This window comes from Anas platyrhynchos, chromosome 2 (genome assembly GCF_047663525.1).
Source record: "Anas platyrhynchos isolate ZD024472 breed Pekin duck chromosome 2, IASCAAS_PekinDuck_T2T, whole genome shotgun sequence".
NCBI lineage: Eukaryota > Metazoa > Chordata > Aves > Anseriformes > Anatidae > Anas > Anas platyrhynchos.
The window spans coordinates 57,089,895-57,112,500 of record NC_092588.1 but is presented as its reverse complement, the minus strand read 5'-3'; the positions used below and the strand labels follow the sequence as shown (position 1 = coordinate 57,112,500).

At 34.4% G+C, this 22,606-nt stretch overlaps 1 protein-coding gene across 8 annotated transcripts in view; it reads left to right on the top strand.

The window, feature by feature from the left end:
• Nucleotides 1-21,901, top strand: part of LOC101793040 (cadherin-19) — a 108,726-nt gene extending 86,825 nt beyond the window's left edge. For all 8 annotated transcript variants that reach the window (XM_021276843.4, XM_072034795.1, XM_072034797.1 and 5 more), the window contains 5 exons: nt 1,808-1,944; nt 9,986-10,107; nt 13,416-13,533; nt 15,641-15,892; nt 21,331-21,901. In XM_021276843.4, coding sequence (XP_021132518.4) covers nt 1,808-1,944; nt 9,986-10,107; nt 13,416-13,533; nt 15,641-15,892; nt 21,331-21,821 — 1,120 coding nt within the window. In that variant the 3' untranslated portion in view covers nt 21,822-21,901. The remainder of the gene's footprint in view (nt 1-1,807; nt 1,945-9,985; nt 10,108-13,415; nt 13,534-15,640; nt 15,893-21,330) is intronic.
• Nucleotides 21,902-22,606: the final 705 nt, after the last annotated feature.

Below are 22,606 nucleotides of genomic sequence, written 5' to 3'. Positions count from 1 at the left end.
TGTTATTTAGTAAGATAGTTATAGGTTAGATTAAATAAGAATAAAAAAGACTATGTATAAAAATTGAGGTTTGGTTTCTTGGTTATATACTTAACTTTTTGTTTAAATGACATGTTTTGCTGTTTAATTAGATGATTTTATAGCATCTCCAATAAAACATGCAAATATAGTGCTTATCTATGTCTTCTAAATCTGAAATACTTTCATGGAACTTGCTAGGAAGTCAGTATGTCTGAACAGTGAAACATATATTGCATCACTGAATTGCTTTAAAATAGAGCATGTCACTTCCATATACAAATATTTGGCTAACTTCCACATATGAATCTAATTTTGAAACCATTGATATTATAAATGACAGCAGGTACACATAATCTAGATATCTGGCTGTGCTGAATCAGAACTCCAGTTTCTAAATTAACCAAAAAAAAAGAAACAAAACCCATAAAGTCATATTGTGGTCTGCAAAATCACAATAAATAAATAAACAAACAAACAAATTATCCAGCATTGATTTTCTAAAAATTATTCATCAATAATAAGATTAAAAAAAAAAAATAAAAAATACAAAAATCCAAGAAAAAAAGTGTCAGAAACCTCCAACAAGCTTTGGATGCAAAGGATGAGAAATATTAACATAATTTGTATATAAAAAAATAAATAAATTAAAAAAGATTGAATTATAAATCCCTAAATATATTTTTCCAAGTGGTGTTTGTCTCAAACAAAAAGAAATATCTTGTCTGTGTTATGAAGGTTCCTTGATTTACTCTCTTACTGATTTTCCAAACAGACAAAAAGCTAACTCTAAATCAAAAGTTAGAGAATCATCCAAATGCTGACACGTCTTAAATACCTAGTCTTAAATACCAACAATATTAGATACCAACAAGAGATAGAAAGTCTTTTTGAAACAAAATTAGACGTACAATAAAAGAGGGAATAATTATTTGTGGGAATTCCAAAGTGGAATGGTAAGAACATTTTAAACCTTGAAAACAGATTTTACTTCTGTGACATGGACTCTGCTAGGAACTGTGGCACAGTTGTGTTTTTTTTTTCGTTTGTTTGTTTTGATTGATTTTTTTTTTCATGTCATGAAAGAATATTGGTAAATATCCTTTCCATTTGAACCAATATCTCTGGTGTCTTTTTTCAGTCCATCTCTGGCCTGTGACTTTAACAATTTGAATGGTATGTATGTACATATGTGTGCACGTGCATGTCTGCATATGGACATAGCATCCAGTGTTTTAAATGAAGACTCAGGAGCAGTGGACTCATTTGCAATCATCTTCTACTTTAGGATTTTGTAGCCTGCCTATGTGACGCTTCATTATACATAGTTGTCTTTCTTTCTTTATAATGCCCATTCCCTCAGCATCAGAGCATGTCAGCAATGATAAAATAGATTTACCATTATACCTCCACTTAGCTGTTAGTGTTATTCATTTCACAAGTGGCACTTTTGCTGTTTCTTTTCAGTGAAGTCATTCACCTGCTGTGAGCCTGACTTAGATGTAAGAATGAATAATGCATTTCAGATTCAGTTCACATTAATATAGATCTGAGACATATTTAGTTTTATAAAAAGAAGAGCTTTGATCTTGGCAGTAGTGAATTTTAAATGTTTATAAGTGTACATTTTTCATGACTTCTGAGTTGTTGCAGCATACATTTATATGGATATATGCACAGCTTTGTTTTCTCAGCTGACAAGAGCTTTATATGTCCTTCTCAAGGAACATTTCAGTATTAGGGAATCTCTCGCTTCACTTTTTTTTTTTTTTTTTTTTTTTTTGTGCAGGTATTCTATTGTCCAAGGCATACATTTAAAGAGATTGTTCAGCATCAATGAACACAATGGAACAATCATTACAACTGAACCTCTGGACCGAGAGATTGCTTCTTGGCACAACATAACTGTTACAGCCACAGAAACCAGTGAGTAAGGAATTTAAGGAACACTGTGCTTTATATACTGCAAACTGTAATTATCCTCTGAATATGCCTTATTTTAAATGAAGAATGCATGCTTCCTTCTCATTATACTACTATTGCTTGCTACATAAAGGAACATTATTAAAATGATTAGTTAAATAGAGGCAGAATGCATTTGAGCTCCAAGGTCCTGTGCTCTTTCATAAAAGATGACCTTATAAAAAAATAAATAAATAAGAAATTGTAATGGGATTGAGCATGTAACACTTTCAAGTTACACTGAAGCATATGAATTGCTCCTGCAGTGCAAGATCTTATGTTAAATTAAACCCTGGTTAATTTCACACCAGATTTTTGACTAGTGTGAAATTAACCAGGGTCTAATTTAACAGCAGTCAGAAACCTGTGGCTCAAATTAATCGTGAATGTAAGGCCTAAATCAGTTAGACTTCTCTTCAGTGACAATTAAATCTCTGAAATCTCCTATATATAGTTTTCCTCTCTCATTTTTGTTTGAAAGTCAAATACAATTGCCTCCATTTGTACTTTTGGTTACCTGCTTGCCCTAACTCTGGGATAATGCTCTAGAAAATTAACAGCTACTACTTTATAAAGTGGTTTAGCAAGATTATTAAGATACTTTTTAAAAACTCTTCATATCAATCCCTACAAAGGAGAAGAAAAAGCCAAAATATACAAATATACAAAACTGGCTAATCAATAAATCAAACAGATTTGCTAAATACTTTTAGCATGTTAGTTTAATTCTGAATCTCATTGAAATGTTATTTATTGTTAAATCTACTTTAAACATATATTCATTAGTTCCTCAAAGGAAGCATTCCCTGTATATATGTCAGAATTTTACTTCTAGAAGTTCAATGCAACATATCCAGTAACCTTTTTCAGTGAAGTCTTTATTTTGTGTTTGAAAATTGATAGTATTACCTTCCTTTTCAGCTTCTCTGGGTGTTTTTAAATATAAATATATGTCACTTTTCTTGTTGTTGGACAGATGGCAGGCGATGGTAAAGTTGATCTCTGGCATATTTTTGTCATGTCTTGAATAACACTATGGAAACACAGCAGGATGATTTTGGTCTGGACTTTTCTGTTCAGCTAAACAATAAAAAAGGAAAGAACCAAATGTTACAAATGAATACGTATCTCCTGAGCAGAAAAAAAGCAGGTCTTTCATAGTAATGAAAGTTATTGCAGACAGACTCATTATCTCCATATTCTTATTTTTATTCTTTATTTCTTTAGTGATGATAAGGTCACTGTCTATAAAAATATATTCCAAAGCATTGAAGTTAGGTCACCTTGCTACGGACATACCTGAAATTATTTATATTTTGAACTAGTAACATTTTATTCCTTGAAATATAGTCCTACCATACACTATGTACATGAGACATTTTGTGGATGACATGTGGATGACATTGTAGCTCCACTGAGGCCAAATCAAAATGACATTAGACCTCATCCACACTAGCTATTCATTGAAGTTGAGATAGAACTTGAAACTGCATTACAGCAGCAACCTCTCTGGGGGCTTATTCAATGTCCTGGCATTTATACAGGACCCAAGCCTTTTGCCTTTACTGTGATGACAGAGATCAGAAATTATTGAGAGTAATTTGCCTGTTATTTCATGACTTGTGATGTGGATCATTAAGTTGAGATACCATGTTTAAAGGAGCCCAGAAGAAGATCTAATTCACATGAGTTTAAACTCAAGTAGTGGGAACCTGCAACCTGTTGAACCTTATTCCAGTTTATACATAGGATTTTTTCCAGCTCAAGAGAAATCAAGATTTATTTGATCAGTTTTTACTTGGTTTTAGTAAGCTTCCACCAAGTGTAAGTCTAAAGCATAAATAGAAGCATTCTAACAGTCATAACAGAAGCAAACATGACAGCAAAAGATCCTTAAGCCATCATATTTACATGACAGTGATTTATAGAGTCAGAAGATGATTTTCAGACAATTAATTAATTTTTTAATTAGAATGACTGGCTCAGCTTTCCCTCAATTGAACTAAACATGAATGAAAAAAAATCCGCATGATAGCAACTGGCTTGAGCTCAATTTCATTCTCATTTCTCTATATTTCTAGTGGAAAAGTTAGTCTTACTTAAACTTGCCCTAAAGAGACGTCATTTGTCCATAGGATTTTTCGGATGTCCATTTTTATTGTGTTATAGAGCTACTTCATGACTGCAGAATTTATAGCTCTTTGAAGGTTTCAGTCATGGATCATATCATTAATTCAGTGTGTAATTGTCACCCTTCTTTGGCCATAAATACTTTTGTTGATAGACTTCTTTTCAGATTAGTTCCAATGTCCCTACTAGTACCTAGGTGCTGTTTGTGTGTGCATTTATTTGATGGTAGGATATAAGTCAACACAGCATCCATGAATCTGATGAAACAGCAAGTTAAGAATAAGCCAAGATAGCTGGAAGGGCTTTACCCATGCCTCTTTCTGTATGGCTGAAGGCACTAAAATTATCCCCTCACTCCTTATAGAATTACAAAGTCTATTACACACCCATCTCTGACCTAACTAAAAAGGTTAAGTCATGCGCTCTGTGTATGATTTCTAAAAGGGATGTGTGCTACTTTTTGTAAATAAAATAAAATAAATAAAGCATTATTTCATTGTCTATTATATTATTGTGAATATTGGGATTAAACACAAGAAATGTCATTCCCCAAAGAACTATCTCTGAGATGACACTGACAGATCATAAGCTTTGGTAAATTAACACAGCTCTAATGATTTCACAGGAGGAATAGTTATGTGAAACTTCTGACTATCTAGCCATTTATCTCGGTGGTATTGCTTTTGCTGTCATTTCTTTGGCAAAAGACTCAAAGCTATCAGCACAGATTCCATAAGTCCCAAGAAATCAAATGTCTGCTCCAAGGAACTAGTGGATTATAAATTTAAAAAGAAATGTAAGAACCACCCAAAGCCATATAGTTTGAAGTGAAGCAGAAAGGTTTCTCTTAAAAGTCCATTAGATTATTTTAAGAAAATGTCTTAAGGACTTCTGAATGGGTGATAGGCAGTGACACTTATACACATCATGAAGCATATTTTAACTGTAATGAATGTTCTGTGAGTAACATACTTGTGTTTTAGACAGAGCAGATTGAGATATTGACATGTGTAATCTAATAGATATTTAGTACTCCTAGAATATCTTAATATGATTTTATTTATTGGAAAATGTCTCCGTTGTGTCTCTTATCCAACAATACATTCAAGTATGAATAGTATTGTTGCTACAAAATTTCTTGTGTACTGGTGTAGATATATTACACTGTGGTGAAAGCAGACCTTTCTAAGAGCTAAGTGATGATTAGTGCCATCTAAACGTGGATTGAATTTGCTGATAGGTGAAGGACTTCCAAGAGGTATTCAGTACCTTGAGATCTTCCTTCTGCTGTTTTCAGGTGTGTCCTCATTCTAGCTGTGATAGGGTTAACTTTCTTCATAGTAGCTTGTATGATGCTGTCTTTTGGATTTAGGATAAAGAAAATGTCAATAACACAATGATGTTTTAGTTGTTGCTGATCAGTACTTACACTAAGTCAAAGACTTTCTAGCTTCTCAAAGCTCAGTCTTGGCATCAGATCCAGACACATTTTCTTCCCCTTGAGGGTGCTGAATAGTGTTGAACATAGCTCAGTAGAAATGGGCCAGGCCACAGAATGTTGCAGTGATTTACATCTCTCTGGAATTGCCAGTGACAGCATATTTTTCCAAACACTTTACCAGTTTTCAGGATTCTGCACTTGTTCAGAGGTAAAGTTCCAAAACAGTGGAAGTGCCCACTGTTCTACATACCTGTTCATACTATCTCCCACACCCTGACATTCATAACTAGCTTGTTTCCCAGCAGATCTCTGGGTGATATTCTTAAACAGATGTTTAACCTTTCACCAAACTAGAAACACATTCAGGAGACATATCAATACAGGTTTAAACATCCAAAGAAATTCAAAATTCTTAAGAGCTATTGTATCTGGCCTGGAGTAGGAAGGGAAGGTGAAGAAGAAGGGGAAGGTGTCATTCCTTGTTCTTCCTCCACAAATCGGATCTCTGAGGAGAAAAGGTAGTAAGTATAATTGTTGATAGTTTTCAAGCGATGGTTCCCAAAGTTAACAGTAATGCTGAGAGCAGGTATCAGATTAGGCTTGTGATCACTGCTTTTATCATTCGTGAGGGAGTGTTACACAATACAGCCCAGTGATAAAATGAAAAGTGACCTTAAAACAGCCCACAGAGAAAAAAAAAAAAAAAAAAAAAGCAGCAAAAAAGAAGCATATACAGCAAATAAGAGGTACCAGTAACTATTTATTATTACTGTTATTTATAACAGATTATAAACAATTTGTTCTTTCTAACACATTCTTTTCAGATCTGTCATTAGTGGGATAGGGGAGAAAACTGGAAAGAAAATTGCATAACTTGTGTGTTGAGAACAGGGAAGTTTAATAAGAGAGCAAAGAAAAAAAAAAAAAGAGAGAGAAGGAAACAGAACAACAAAACAAAACAAAACAAAAAACAGGTAATTCACAATGCAACTGCTTACCACCAGCCAAGTGATACCCAGCCAATCCATGAGTAAAGACAATCCCCCCCCCCCCAGCTAACTCATCCCAGTTTTATGGTTTACAATATCACAGAATGGTTGAGGTGGGAAGGAACTCCTACAGGTCATCTTGTTCAACCCCCTTGCTAAAGCAGAGATTTCATTACCTAAACCTTTTTAATGTTCTGAATAATTAAGTATTCTGTTTCTTTCCAGAGAGGGCACATATTTTCCCTAGCCTCCTTTTGTCATTGAGGTACTTGTAGAAGACCTCTTGTTTGCTTTGATGTCCTTGTACAGATTCAATTCTATCTGGACTTAAGCTTCTTAAGAAGCATGGCCAGCTCATTGAGAGTGGTGATTTTCACCCTCTACTCTGTTCTTGTGAGATCCCACCTGGAGTACTGCATTCAGGTCTGGGGCACCCAGCACAAAAAAGACATGGATGTGTTAGAACAAGTCCAGAGTAGGGCCACAAGGGGCTCAAGGAACTGGAGCACCTCTCCTATGAAGACAGGCTGAGAGGGTGGGGTTGTTCAGTCAGGAGAAGAGACGGCTCCAGGGAGACCTTATAATAACTTTCCAATACTGAAACGGGGGCTATGGGAAAGCTGGGAGGGACTTTTTGTTCAGGGAGTAGAGTAATTGCTTTAACTAAAAGAGGGTAGAATTAGATTAGGATAAGGGAGACATTCTTTACTTAGAATGTGGTGAGGCACTGGCACAGGTTGCCTAGAGAAGTTGTGGATTCCCCATCCCTTCAAGTGTTTAAGGCCAGGTTGGATGGGGCTTAGTGAGTTTACTGTGTAACCTCCTAGCTGCCCTAAGGAACTTGAACTCCACATTTTCATGGTGATTGAAACAAAGACTACCTTTGACTTATACATTACCCACAAGCCCCTCTTCATTGGTGAGAACAAGGTCCCGCACAACACCTTTCCTCTTTGCCTTCTGTATCACATGGAGAAGGAATTTATCACCGATGCATTCCATGAACCTCCTTAATTGCTTAATACACTTTTGCGTTGTCCATCCAGCAGATGTCAGGGTGGTTAAAAAGTCTCCCAGTAGGACCAGGACTTTTCCTAACAGTTTTTAGAAATTTTCATCATTTTTTTTTTTTCCTGGACAGGTGGCTTGTAGTAGACCCCCACTACAATATCACCTGTCCCTGCCCTCCCTTTAATCCTAACCCATACATTCTCTTTTAGCTCCTCAAACATCCCAAGGCAGAGCCACATACATTCCAACTGGTCATTGACATGTAGGGTGAAACTCCATACTCATCTCCCTAGCCTGTCCTTCCTAAAGGTTGGGTATGTCCAATGTAAATGTTGAGCAAGGTGTCATGTGATTTGAAATATTCCTTTGGTCAGTTTGGGTCAGCTGTCCTGGCTGTGTTACCTCCCAAATTCTGGTGTACCCCACCCTCCTTGCACTCAGGGCACTTCGAGAAGTAGGAAAGTCCTTGGCTTAGTGCAAGAATTACTAAGCAACAAATAAAACATCAGCACGGTATTGTCCTGGTTTTGACTAGGATAGAGTTAATTTTCCTCCTAGTAGCTGGTAGGGTGCTGTGTTTGGGATTTAGGATGAGAATAATGTTGATAAAACACTGATGGTTTAAGTGTTGCAGAGCAGTACTTACGCTAAGCCAAGGACTTTTCAGTTTCTCGCTCTGTTCTGCCAGTGGGCAGGCTGGGGGTGCAGCAGGAGCTGGGAGGGGATAGACCCAGGAGAGCTGACCTGAACTGGCCAGCGGGGTATTCCGTACTATATGGCGTCATGCTGAACAATTAACATGGGGTGACTGGCTGGGGTGGGGGCACTGGCTGCTCTGGGATAGGCTGGGCATCAGTCAGTGGATAGTGAGCAACTGCATTGTGCATCACTTGTTTTGTACAAGTTGTTGTTGTTGTTGTTGTTATTATTATTATTATTATTATTATTATTAATAATAATAATAATAATAATAATAATAATAATAATAATAATAATATTTTTCCTTTATTTTCTGTCCTAATAAACTGTCTTTATCTCAACCCACGGGCGTCTTTTTTTTTTTCTGATTCTCTCTCTCATCCCAGAGAGGGAGGGGAGAGGGTGAATGAATGGCTGTATGGTGCTTAGCTGCCAGCTGGGTTAAACCACAACAGGTATCAACATTATTTTCATTGTAAATCCAAAGCACAGCACCGTATCAGCTACTATGAAGAAAATTAACTCTATCACACCTGAAACCAGGACAAGGTGACATTTATGAACATTTTTATTGCATAAGGTTTTGGTTTTTTGATTGATTGATTGATTTTAGGGCCTATTCCACACACAATTTTCTATCATTAAATTATTATAATTAGGTTTGGATTTTCCTTGTCTGAGACAGTTACAGCAATATAACCTAATGTAAATGCAGTAAATGCAGGAATTGAAGTGTCTTATATTGGCAACTTTATTTTCCTGTTCATTTGGAAATAAGCCATATTAACATAGCTTTTACATAGCCACAGTAGTAAAGTATATTCATCTAAGAGAAGCACTAAAGCTTTCATGAGTATCAAATGCCTATGTATTAAATCTGCTGTGTGAATAATACTTGGAAAATAACTGTAATCCCATCTAACAATTCCATCAAGAGTAAAGCTGTACACATGTCTGAGTAAACACAGACTTCTTTACAAATATATGTTTGGGACCAGTGGGTAGAATAGCTCTGTTTTTCCAAATTCCAACTCTGTTCTTTATAGAAGTCTCAACTTTCTGTTTCGGCTAGGACCAACTATCAGTGTCTATTACAATTATTCATGGTTAGCAGTGGCACAAGTATTTTGAAATTATATACATTTTGGTGAGTTTTTCACTAAAAACTTCAAAATTTCAAAATATGAAAGGAGTACAGTGTAGTAAAGAAGTATAAGTATATCAAGGAATTGTAATAGAATTTCTTAAAAGTTGTGACCAACCATTGTGGTATCCATGATAATAAGATGCTCTTCATGAACAAAACCTCATTTAATTTCTGCAGATCAAATTTTATTTTTTACATTTAAATCAGTTTCCAACTTAGTAAATGAAAAAGTGAACATATCCAAACTTTTGTAAGAAGTACTATGACATTCTATTGTAATTTAACATAATGTTGGAGAAGAAAAACAAACTCATTTCAAGACAGAACCCCAGCAAAGCAAAAAAGCACCCTTATTTCTATGTTAGCAATTAAGACTAGAAGTTTAACTTCAAAAGCACATGCTAAATCATATTGCAGGTTATATATTAACAGAATTATTTTAAAAGATTTAGTATTTAATGTGTCTGTAAGTGTCAGTGACTATTTTCCACTGTGAAATATAAATAATATTCTCTCTAGTCTATATTACTTTAAAATATATAGCAGATAACTGATAAATTTTTATTTCCATCTTCTTTTAACCATTAGGAAATCCTGAAAAAATTTCAGAAGCGTATGTATATATCCAAGTTCTTGATGTTAATGATCATGCACCAGAATTCGCTAAATTTTATGAAACATTTGTTTGTGAAAATGCAGTTTCTAACCAGGTAAGTGTGAAGGAGTTAGCTACCATTTTTCTCATTGCCATGAAGATCTGTTCTGAGATGACACTATTTCCTCTGAGATTGACTATAAGTCAATCTCAGAGTACTACAAGAATAGGATATATTTTGTCTAATTCCAAAAATAATTATGTTGATATGTGTACAGTTTGAAATACAAATTTCAGAAGACTGATAGGTATTTTCCCTTACTGAATAAAGCACCACAGAACATGTGAAAGAAAGATACATCTCCTTGTTTGACTGTTAACATTCTAAACAAACAAATAAATAACAGATTTGATTCACGTTAATGTCACAGGTATAAAACCTAGGCCTGAGATTTTCAGTCACAGCATAACATCATCTGGGAGAACCAGATTTAGACAACATTTAGACTTTTTTTTTTTTGTGTGTGTGTGTGTGTATGTGTGCATGTGTGTGTTTTAGAATATTTTGGTTAGAAACCATGTGTTTTGAACTAAATTCAAACCTTAGTGAATTCAATTGAAGCCTGCAAGTCTTTAAGTCAAATCCTTATTATCTTCAATAGCTGGAAAATGTAGGGTTTGTTGTATCAAATATCCTTCCCAGGATTTTATTTTATTTTATTATTTATTTTTTATTTTATTTTATTTTAGCAATTCGAGTCAATACAACAATCAGAAGCAAAATATTCACTTTTTGTTTGTTTGTTTGTTTATTTGTTTGTACACACACAAAAATATCAAGCTTTTCCTAAATTTTGACTCACAAGTAAAAAGTGCAGTGTTTCTGTCTGTGGTGATGATGTCCCCAGTAAAAGGCTAGAATCTCTGAGGTTAGATGTACAGAAGTATAAGAAATGTGTTTTATATCTATATATATTTATATAGTTTATATAGATATACAGCTTTTCTCCTGGTGAATTTTATTGTATGCTCAGAAAAATCAGAGCCGCCTATTGGTTTCTGAATATTTTATAGACTCATCTCAGTTTTGCTGAGTCTTAATGGAAGTGGTATAGTACGAAATAAACATTAAGGGTTTGCACTGTCCTCCACTTCTAGGGAGAATCCTTAAAAACATGTGAATATGCTGAACATAACCATAGAAATCTTAGCTTTGTGTAAGAACAGCACAGTGCAAACCAAAACAAGGGATTTTTATTTTCTTTTTCAGATAGACATGTACTCCTCAGTATTGTATTTATTGGAACAGATACAGATGAAATTTATGGGAATTAATGCATTCTGTATATAAAATTACAGAATTTAATAATGAAATAGCAAAACAGTATTTAAAGCTGCAGTAATTTTGTGATTTTTCAAATGATACATTTCTAAAAATATACATTTCAAAGATATTTTTAATATGTGGTTAAATAATTATTAGTCAGAACAAAAACTGGATGTGTAAAAAACAAATCATCTATTATTGGACTTTTTTTTTTTTTAATAGGTTGCCAATGTTAGGTAATTCTTCTATATTTTAGTAGCCAAATTAGAAATGAAGTTGTATTAGAAGCTGTCTTTATGTCTTACTGCTATATGCAAGCTAAATCTGCATATTCAGTGTAATTTGATAGACTTTGAATATTATGGTCAAATATACAACCTTTAAAAGCTTTTTCTTACCTCTGGACATGAAAATATTACCAGCAAAACCTCATCAAATACCAACAGAGTTTTTTTGTTGTTGTTGTTTGTTATTTCTTTGTAGTATATGGCAGAACAATATCATAAAAATATGTTACTCATTTATGTTTTAGACCATATATATAGTTTTGCTCTCTGTTCTTGTTCATATTAGGAATATTCTGGGAATATTATCCCCTTACCAAAATAAAGACTATTATTTATTCCCAGTGTAACATTAGGGATCAGCTATTGTTCTTCACTGATATCTTGAACTTCCTGCCAATACCTGAATTTGCATCACCTTAAATATTTTGTTTGCTCTGAGAAAAGAAAAACCTGTTCCTAATGAATTTTGCATCCTTTGTACACTGTCACTAAGTATATTACTCAACAATCTCTTCTCAATAGTAGCAATAAATATTTATCAAGGTTCCTCATATGGAGGGAAAATATAGATTTGAAATATATATATATATATATATTTATGTATAAAAAAGACAGAGTAATAAGAATAAAAAGCTTCTAGGGTAGAAGCCACAATTTGCACACTGCTGTGTTGATTTCATCAAACTTAGCTTGTTTGAAAAAAAATAAAATATTGAATTCTTAGATCTTTCACTGAAAAAAAAAAAAAATCAGGAAAGAGTTTTCAAAAGCACAGATGGAAGGCTGTAGTCACTTGTATTGACTTACTGCTGGTTTTGCTTTTAAAATACTTCTTGTAGCATATATGTGCTTTCTCTTTTGGGGTAAGTTGAGTATGCAGGTCTCTTGGGTACAAATAAGGCATGAGGTGACTGATAAAATAGAACCCAAGTTAAAATTGGGCACTATCTTTTCTTAAAGTTGGTAGACTTGAAGCGGCATGATCAATGATCCTCACTTACTATTATATCCTGATGGCCAGGTCACTAAATGTTTTCTGGTAAAAGTAAAAAATTTAAGCACTTTGTTAGCAGAAACATAACTAATTTATTAAGTATTTATTTAGTTGTTTCTTTACAGACATAAAATAGATTCTTTCAAATGTTAAATGTTACTTTTGATGTTATCTTACAAATGACGATCTATTTTGACATATTTTTAAATGAATTATATTTTATTTTCTTGAGAAAAAAATGACCAAGAAATTCCATAATCTGTCTATTATAATATTCAAAATCAATACTTCAGCACAGGAACTTGTCAACATATCTCTCTTACTGCAGCTACAAAATATCAGTTGAATGATGTCAATATGTGTGTGGGCTGGAAGGAAAAGTATTTTGTATAGAATAATTTGTTTAAATGTAGAATCACCTTTTACCTTGGCACCTTGGAGGTAGGGTAGCAGAAAGAGAGAAAAAGAAGAAAAAAAAAGGACTAAATACTATATATATGATTGCTTTTTTTATTTTATGAAAAATTCATTTGTACCTTGTCTTTTGATCCAGGAAATCATATATTTTCTCAAGATTTTAATGCCTAGCTCTCAAACAGATGAAAAATAAAAGCAGAATATTTGCAGATTACCAGTCTCAATGAGACTGTTTGGATATAGGAGCTGTATCTTTGTGAGTACATAACATACACTCAATATGTATTTATAAACTTCATTTCTAGCATCAGTGGCTTAACATGATATGTCCTTTTATCATTTTAAAGGAACATTGAACGCTTTTGTAGTTTAACAATTGCACTTATTTGTGTTTCCAGCTAATTCAGAGCATCAGTGCAGTGGATAAAGATGATTCAGAAGAAAGTCATCATTTTTACTTCTCATTGGCTCAGGAAAGTACAAACAACTCACGTTTTACTGTCAAAGATAATCAAGGTACTGTCATTCATGTGCTCTTTAAGACTTTTCTAATGAAAGATGGATGTTTCGAATGGTCTTCACATCACCAATTTTATAAAAATTTCCACTTATATAGAAAATGTTGTTATAAGAACACAACATGAAGCATATTTCAAAACAATAATTTGATAATATCAGTTTATTTTCCTTTTTCAGTCAAGTAAACTAAATGGCAAAAGATGATTTTATATCAATGAAAAGAAAAAATAAATAAATCTGAGATTAAAAACAAAAACAAAAACAACAACAACAACAAAAAAAAACAAAAACACTGCTATTCCTTATAATTTATCTTCTTAATGTAGGATGTAGTGGAAAGTACCAACTTTATTGTTAAAGCTATGCATTTATTTAAGAAATAAGATTTCCAGAAAGAGAAGATCGTTGTTAGTGCAAGTCTGTTACTTCATCACTTCAGTAAGACCAAAATTATAAACACAAATTAATAGGAAAGTAATCTTATTTCCTAAAACAACTTAAACTACATTCATTTGTTACTGATGACACCATATAAATGTCTCCTATATGAATTTTAATGTTATTCAGAACTGCGATTGATTGAAACTCTTAAAAAGAGTAACATAGTTATCAAGCAAAACCAGTCCAAGGCAAAAAATGTAAATACAGTAACTGCAGGAAATGCAACCACTTAGAGTCAGTCTTCTGAGAATATGAAGAGCTTCTTCAGACTCAGCTAAAGTACACATTGCTCTTATTGACATTGCTAATTATTTGAATTTTCTCGCTAGGTGAATAAATCAATGGAAGTAAGTTTTGGAAAGTTCAGACTATATTAAATGGCAAACGACTTTTCTTAATATCTTCAAAGTTAAAGTCAATGTTTTAATATGTTTCAGTTCCCAGCTTCATTAACCTCTCACCCAGTGCCAAGAAGAGATAACTTGTTACATTAAGATCAAATTGTGTACAATGAGCTTTTCCCACATTTGCTCATTCTGCACAAAGTCCAAGCAAAGATATGCAGTATATTCAGTTCCTTTTGGAGGCTATTGATAAGAAAAAAAGAAAAATATTTTCCAGCATCATATGCTCAGCCTTCTGTCTCTACCTTTCTGCTGCATTTCACACAAATGGCTGGGTGATTTGGGATAGTAGTAGGCAAGAGGAAAAGTGAGTCTAAAGATCTGGAGCCTTTTATCTCACGGTTGTCCTCTGAACTATGACTAAGAAACATGGAAAGACTTAAATAGGGGGAGTTAACTTCAGTAGACTTTGGATAAATATGCTATAAATGTAATGGATGTATGTTCATAAAAATGTATGAACTCATGTGGTTATTCATCCTGCCATGATCAAAAACCTGACATACACGTATAAATATTTTTTTTTCCTTTGTGTGCAGATTTCAGTAGTCTTAATTTGTTTTCCAGTGAGCTAAATTTCAGATTAGAATTAGTTCATAAGGAGTTCAGAAGGGGCTGTACTTAAACTGTTTATTGGGTTTTATACAAAACTTATTAAACATTAGTAGTTAAAGCAAGGTGAGAGACTAACAACTTTTCCCTCCTTTAGATAATAGGTGCTAAGCTAGCTCCAGTTTCCTCTCAGGGAAAGAAATAAAAGACTATTTCAGTCAACTTTTTTTTTTCTTCTTCTTTCTTTCTTTGTCTTCTTTCACTTTTTACCTGCTTTCTCTGTGTGCTGTCAGGCACATTTTTGGACCTTTTGGATTGGTAAACTGTCTATATTTCATCTGTGAGCTGCTGTATTGTTAACAGCTGGTTGCAGGAACCATTGTAAGAACCAATTAATTGGCCTGAGCAGCTATCAGATACTATACACTGGAATTTTGTAGCTTCAAACATTAAAACAGCTTTAAGGTCAATTTTTATTATTGAACCTGGCACACATATGACAAAACAAATGCAATTATTCACAGTTGACACAAGGAAAGTTCACATATCCATGGCTGGCTTTACTTTCTTAATGTTGCTAATGTTGAACAGTAGCATTGTTTTTAAATAGGTCATATTCCACTGGATTTTTATTGTTATTGTTTTTATTGTTTATTGTTATTGTTTATTGTGATAAATGCCTATCATGTACAAAAATTATCTTCTAGATAACACAGCTGGGATTTTCACAGCAAAAAGTGGTTTCAGTAGACAAGAACAGTTTTATTTCTATTTGCCAATATTAATTCTGGATAATGGATCCCCACCACTTACAAGCACAAATACTCTCACTGTCACTGTCTGTGATTGTGACACTAAAGTGAACACCTTCTACTGTCGATATGGAGCTTTCATGTATTCCATGGGTCTCAGTACAGAAGCTTTAGTTGCTGTTTTGGCTTGCATACTAATATTCCTGGGTAAGTAGAAGTAAGATAAATGACTTTTTTTTTTTTTTTTTTTTTTTTACAGTAATCATGACTATGTAAAATAAATAAATGAATAAAGATAATCCCAGACAGGAAATATGGAAGTGCAGTTTTATTGAGAAAAAAAAAAAAATCAATAAGTCAAATCTTTAATTTCTTTTCTGTTTTCTTAAATCTAAATATTTTTTCCAGTTTTCAGTAAAATTTGAATCCTAACACCATGCCTTAAAAGTTTGCTTTAATTATTTAGCATTAATTATAATAAAAATCTGAGAATTCAAAGTCAATATTGAGCCTAGGTAAAGCTGAAGACAGCATTAGTAAAGGAGATTGGTTATTATAAGAATAAATTAGGTACATAATAATACGTTCTGCCTTAGGTATGTACAGCTAAGATCAACACAAAATAATAAAAGATAAAGAGAAACTGATACACTCAGAAACTGAGCAACTGTATCTGTCCAGGCTGATCAACCTGAAGCAGAGGAGGTTTAGCAGGATTTCATCAATATGTATAAATCCCTGAAGGAAAAGTACAAAGAAGATGAAGCCAGGCTCTTTTTTTTTTTTTTTTTAAAAAAAAAATTGCAGATGGCACCAAGTTAGGTGTGTGTGTTGATCTGCTTGAGGGTAGGAAGGCTCTGCAGGAGGATAAGGATAGGCTGGACCAACGGGCTGAGGCCAACTGTGTGAAGTTCAACAAGGCTAAGTGCCGGGTCCTGCACCTGGGAGTTGGAAAGCTGGTTGGAAAGCTGCATGGCGGAGAAGGACCTGGGAATATTGGTTCGATAGCCAGCTGAATATGAGCCAGCAGTGTGCTCAGGTGGCCAAGAAGGCCAACGGCATCCTGGCTTGTATCAGAAGCAGTGTGGCCAGCAGGTCTAGGGAAGTGATTGTACCCCTGTACTCAGCTCTGGTGAGGCCGCACCTTGAGCACTGTGTTCAGTTTTGGGCTCCTCGCTACAAGAAGGACATCGAGGTGCTCGAGTGAGTCCAGAGAAGGGCAATGAAGCTGGTGAGGGGTCTGGAGAACAAGTCTTACGAGGAGTGGCTGAGGGAGCTGGGTTTGTTCAGCCCGGAGAAGAGAAAGCTCAGGGGTGACCGTATCGCTCTCTATAAGTACATTAAAGGAGGCTGTAGTGAGGTGGGGGGGGTTGGTCTATTCTCCCATATGCCTAATGACAGGATGAGGGGGAATGGGCTAAAGTTGCACCAGGGGTGTTTTAGGTTGGATATTAGGAAGAACTTCTTTACTGAAAGGGTTGTGAGGCATTGGAACAGGCTGCCCAGGGAAGTGGTGGAGTCACCATCCCTGGAGGTCCTGAAAAGACTTTTAGATGTTGAACTTAGTGACCTGGCTTATTGGAGGACTTGTTAGTGTTAGGTCAGAGGTTGGACTCAATGATCTTGAGGTCTTTTCCAACCTAGACAATTCTGTGATTCTGTGATTTTCAGTGGTGTCCAGTGACAGAACAAGAATAAGCAGGCAAAATGTGAAGCATAAGAGGTTCCATCTGAACAACAGAAAGCAGTTCTTTGCTATGTGGTTGACTAAGCAGTGGCACAGACTGCTCAGAGAGGTTGTGGAGTCTTCTTCATTGGAGATCTTCTAAAGCTGCCTGGACATCGTGCTGGGCAACCTGCTTATGGTCATGCTTGAGCAGGGGTTTGGACCAGGTGACCTCTGTTATTCTCTAAGTAAAATCTCCAGAAAGACATTTCTCCAAATGTTGTGCATTTTTCCCTGTCAGGAGACACCAAGTTTATTTCCATTACAAAGTATATTATGGATGTGAAAAGTGAACACTGTACATGCATAGGAGATATCTTTGTACCTCTGGAATGTAAAGCCCTAGTCATGCATAGCTGGTGAATGGCACTTACACATCCAGACCTACCCAGCCAAGGCTGGCTGTTCCTGCCCTGCTCAGGGCTACGGCTGTTGCAAACTATACCTGGCAGCAATCACTGCTACAATGCATTTGATCTTTTTCAGAAAAAGAAAATAGAACCCATTATTAGTGGGCTACAAATTATTAGTGTAGTGTTTGATGAGTGATTTGATGACACTGACATACCATAACAGCAGGTGTACAGTAGCAACCATTCATAGAATCACAGAATGGTTTGGGTTGAAATGGACCTTAAAGATCATCTAATTCTAATACCCCTGTCATGGGCAGGGACACCATCCACTAGACTAGCTTGCCCAGGGCCCCATCCAACCTAGATTTAAACACTTCCAGGGATGGGGCATCCACAGTTTCTCTGGGCAATATGTTCCAGTGATTCATCCATCCTATAAGTCTGTGACAGACTAAAGGTTAAGGTATGGTACCTTAGAAAGGAAGAGAAGTGATAAAGATGGGTAGGTTTGTTTTACAAGACAAAATGACTGATCTTAAAGCTTGGTTGTTGATGGTGGTCGTGGACCTGAAGACCTCATTCAAGCTGATGAGAACAAAGCAACATGGAAAGACTTCCAACTCCATCTCTGACTGTTACCTATGTAAGAATATGATATATATATATTATGCCTTGTAATTACATAGTGCATAAAATATCATATCCAGAAGTATCACAAAACAATTGACTGACCATGTTAGGGAAACAGTTTTTCAACCAAGAGTGAAACTCTACAAACAAAAAAAAATCGAAGTCAGAAAAAATGAAGGTAAAATAAGGTTTTACTGAGTAATGTGATATCAAATCATCATTTTAAATTGTGAAAACCTAGTACAACCTGTTTTTCAACAAAATTATTAAAAAATGTGAAAAAATATAATCCGAAATGAACAGGAAAACTTTAACAAACAGTGTCACAACACAAATGTAAAGTCAGGAGAGAAAGAAACAATAATAGCAGAAATCACATTATTTTTAAAACTAAATCTTTCAAGGATAATGATTCTCTCAATGTATTTGTTAATGGGAAAAAATATAATACTAACATTTTTAAACTTCTATATCAGTGAAAAAAATAAAAAACAATCTTAAGTAACCCCCATTTATTTATTTATTTTGCAAACATATCTAGGTGAAGAACATTCTTTTTTCTACCTTTATTATACAGTATGATTTCATCTAATCTATGCATAACATCACATAAAGTATATCATTGGTAACCACAGGAAAACTAAGGCTTGAAAATGGTGGCTGGTAGCTCTATACTGATTTTGTATTTTGATCTGCTGTAGTAGCAATACAAGAAAAGAAAGAGAAGTCCAATAAAGCTAACGGAATTATTGGACTTTACACCAGGGAAAAAAAAAGATATTGAATAAGTCAAAAATCACCCTTACTCTGCATTCTGCCTAGAAATTTATGGGTTGATTTTTCTCAGCATTAGGAATCTGGACCTAATTATTTCCCATTGTTTTACCTTTGATTGTCCAACTGAATCTCTGGGTGATAATTCATTGAAATGAGTTATTGAATCTTCCTAAAATGTACCCCATAATGTAGTCCCACAGTTATATGAGTTTTGCAGAAGCAAAATGTTTATGAATTATGAATCAGCAACTTTATTTGACTTTGGGGTCTCAGGATTATGTGACATGCAGGAAACTGAAGCAGAACAATGGCCTCCGAAAAAATAAATCCAATTCTATTTGTTCCTTAGAACAATTTGAGTAGATAGAATGAGGATTGAAACAATGAAAGTGTATTTCATAATTGTTGTATCTAGATGGGTGTGCTGTTGGCCAGACACTAGCCATTTTTGACTTCATAACAAAGTCCAGGAATAAACTAATTCTCCCACCTCCATCTCCCTGTTTCCAACAAAGAAATCAGGAATATATGATTGGGATTTGTGGTTTCTAGACTTTACTGTACTTCCAGAGTCACCTTACTTTCAGTAGTGGCACTGAAAAGCAACTCCCTTGACTGAAGCCCCTGAAGACCTTTTTGTCAGTGCAAGCTTACTGGCAGGCATGAATGCATTTAAAAGTTTCTTTGCTTCTTGCAGGACATTTGAACCTGGTCACTTAGTGTTATGCACTTACAGGGTCAAGGATCAGTCAAACTTTGACACTGCATTATCCAGGCCATCAATGACATTATTTATTAAATATTCTAGGCTGCCTGTGGAGAGGTACTCTCTTCAGGTGGAATAAATACTCACTGTCCGGGGTTATGTACATCATAAATGTCAAAGCAAGAATATAGACACAAAAATAAATTTAAAAGGGACAGAAACTAATCTGCCATACTCTTTACAGATACACATATTTTAAATGCATTAAATACTCTAATGCATTTTTACGAATATTCAAAATGGGATATACAAATTCCTATACATAATCTGAACATTATTATTATTATTATTATTATTATTATTATTATTATTATTATTATTTGGAACTTTATCCTTGTATTTATCATTAAAATATAATGAGTTACTTCACCATGCAATAGCTTGCTATAGCTTGAAACTATTTGGGTTTTGTAAATGTATGATAATATTCTAGAAATTATTATTTCCAGGGCTTTCAGGTTTTATGTTACTATTTCACAATGATAGGAAACAGTATATAGGGAAATAAAGAACTACTTCAGGTGTGTCATATCCCTAACCGAGGTAAAATCCTGTCATGGTTAGTAGTTGTGTCATATTATGTCCCAAGTAAAAAATAACAGTTCACAAACTATTACTTATTGAATAGTTGAATAAAACTGCAGTAAGATTTAAATGAAGAAAATGAAATCATTAATCTCTGTGAAAGTCATAGAATATTTAAAATGGATCATTCAGCTAAAAATGAAATGATACAGGATTTGAAAAGAATGATTTAAAATATTGATTAAAAAAAAAAAAAGCTTTAATGTATGTTAAAAAAAAAAAAACAACAAGCTGTTCTCATTCAAAAACCCCAACAGTAATTACTGCTACAACATCACAAAAAATTCTTCAGATTCTTCAAATCTCCAAATCAATGTAGTATAAACAAGTGAACCACACCCTGCATGGTCTATGGACCTGAATTATTTTCAATCCATGGAGTAGGATAGCTCACACATTGTCTCATTTTTCATTTGCTTTTCCTAGGGCTTTAATCTAAGAGAGGGAGAGATTAAAAATAAATAAATAAATAAATAAATGTTGAATGTTGAATTAATATATTATGTGATAAAACAAAGCAGTTTCAAAAAAAAAAAAAAAAAAAATCTGTTTCCGTCACTGCTTCAAACCCTCGTCTACCCAAAGAATTGCTTCATTTCATTCACCCATTTTATAAGTCCCTCTGTAGCCATTTTTCTACCACCTTCTGTGATAATCTCACAACCATAAAAACTATAAAAATCACAGCTCTATAAATTTGTTAAGATAGCCTCACTTTGTAATTGTAGTAATGTTAAGAAACATTACTATTTTTTAAGTATTTCCAAGCACATTCAAAATTTGTTATTTTGTTTCTATTTGTCAGTGTTTTTTTTGGCAATTGTAGCCATAAGACAGCAGAGGAAGAAGTCCCTCTTCTCAGAGAAAGTGGAAGAATTTAGAGAGAACATTGTCAGGTATGATGATGAAGGAGGTGGTGAGGAGGACACAGAAGCTTTCGATATTTCAGCACTGAGGACCCGCACGGTCATGAGAACATGCAAACCTCGAAAGAACATCACCACAGAAATCCACAGCCTCTACAGACAGTCTCTGCAGGTTGGCCCTGACAGTGCCATCTTCAGGCAATTTATTTCAGAAAAGCTTGAAGAAGCCAATACAGATCCTAGTGCTCCTCCATATGACTCACTTCAGAGATACGCGTTTGAGGGTACTGGCTCTTTGGCAGGATCTCTCAGCTCCTTAGGCTCAGACATGTCAGATGTGGATCAGAATTATGACTACCTTTCAGATTGGGGACCTCACTTCAAACAGCTTGCAGGAATGTATGCTTCTCATATGAGTGTAAGGGATTAGTTACTGTTTGCTTGTTTGTTTGTTTGTTTTTGGTTTTGTTCTTTCCTAAATGTTCAGCAACCAAAACCAACTCTTTTTTTTTTTTTTTTTTTTTTTTTTTAAAAAAAAAAAAAGAAGATCATCCCACATTTATGCACAAAAATAAAGTCCAAAGTCTTGGATGTGAAGATCTTGTGAAAAATCATACAAATAATCTCGTGAATTGAGGGAACAGGACCTCTCCATTTGAAAATCTAGTGTCTATTTGCATTTTTTTGAATGCAAATTGTGCTGCTTTGGATATCAAAGTCCCATTCTGGGTACAGAAAACCTGGGTCCTGCAGGTGCAGAAGGTCACAGAAGCCAAATAGAAATGATAAATGGAATTGCAAATATTCTGCCATTCATAAGCTTTATACAGTTTCCAAAGTTAAGACAGACTTCCGCTGTGGCAGTTGAATATATTCTTTAACCAAAGTTAAACCTACATATTTGTATAGTGCTTCATAATATAAATAGACTTATGTGAAAAAAGTAAACCCTAGATATTCTAATACAATTGTCAGAAGCATTTAAATGAATCATCTATTTATTGTTCATAGGATGATAAAACTAAAACAAGTCTCTTTTCATATAAGCGTAAAAAAAATAATGATGTATTGCAATAAAACGATATATTGCAACAACAGCAAGTATTTGATACTAATTTCTTTAATGGTATTATTGGGAAATGCATAAACACAATAATTAATTTAGCAAATAAGATGGAAGGAAGGAAAGAAGGAAGGAAGGAAGGAAGGAAAGAA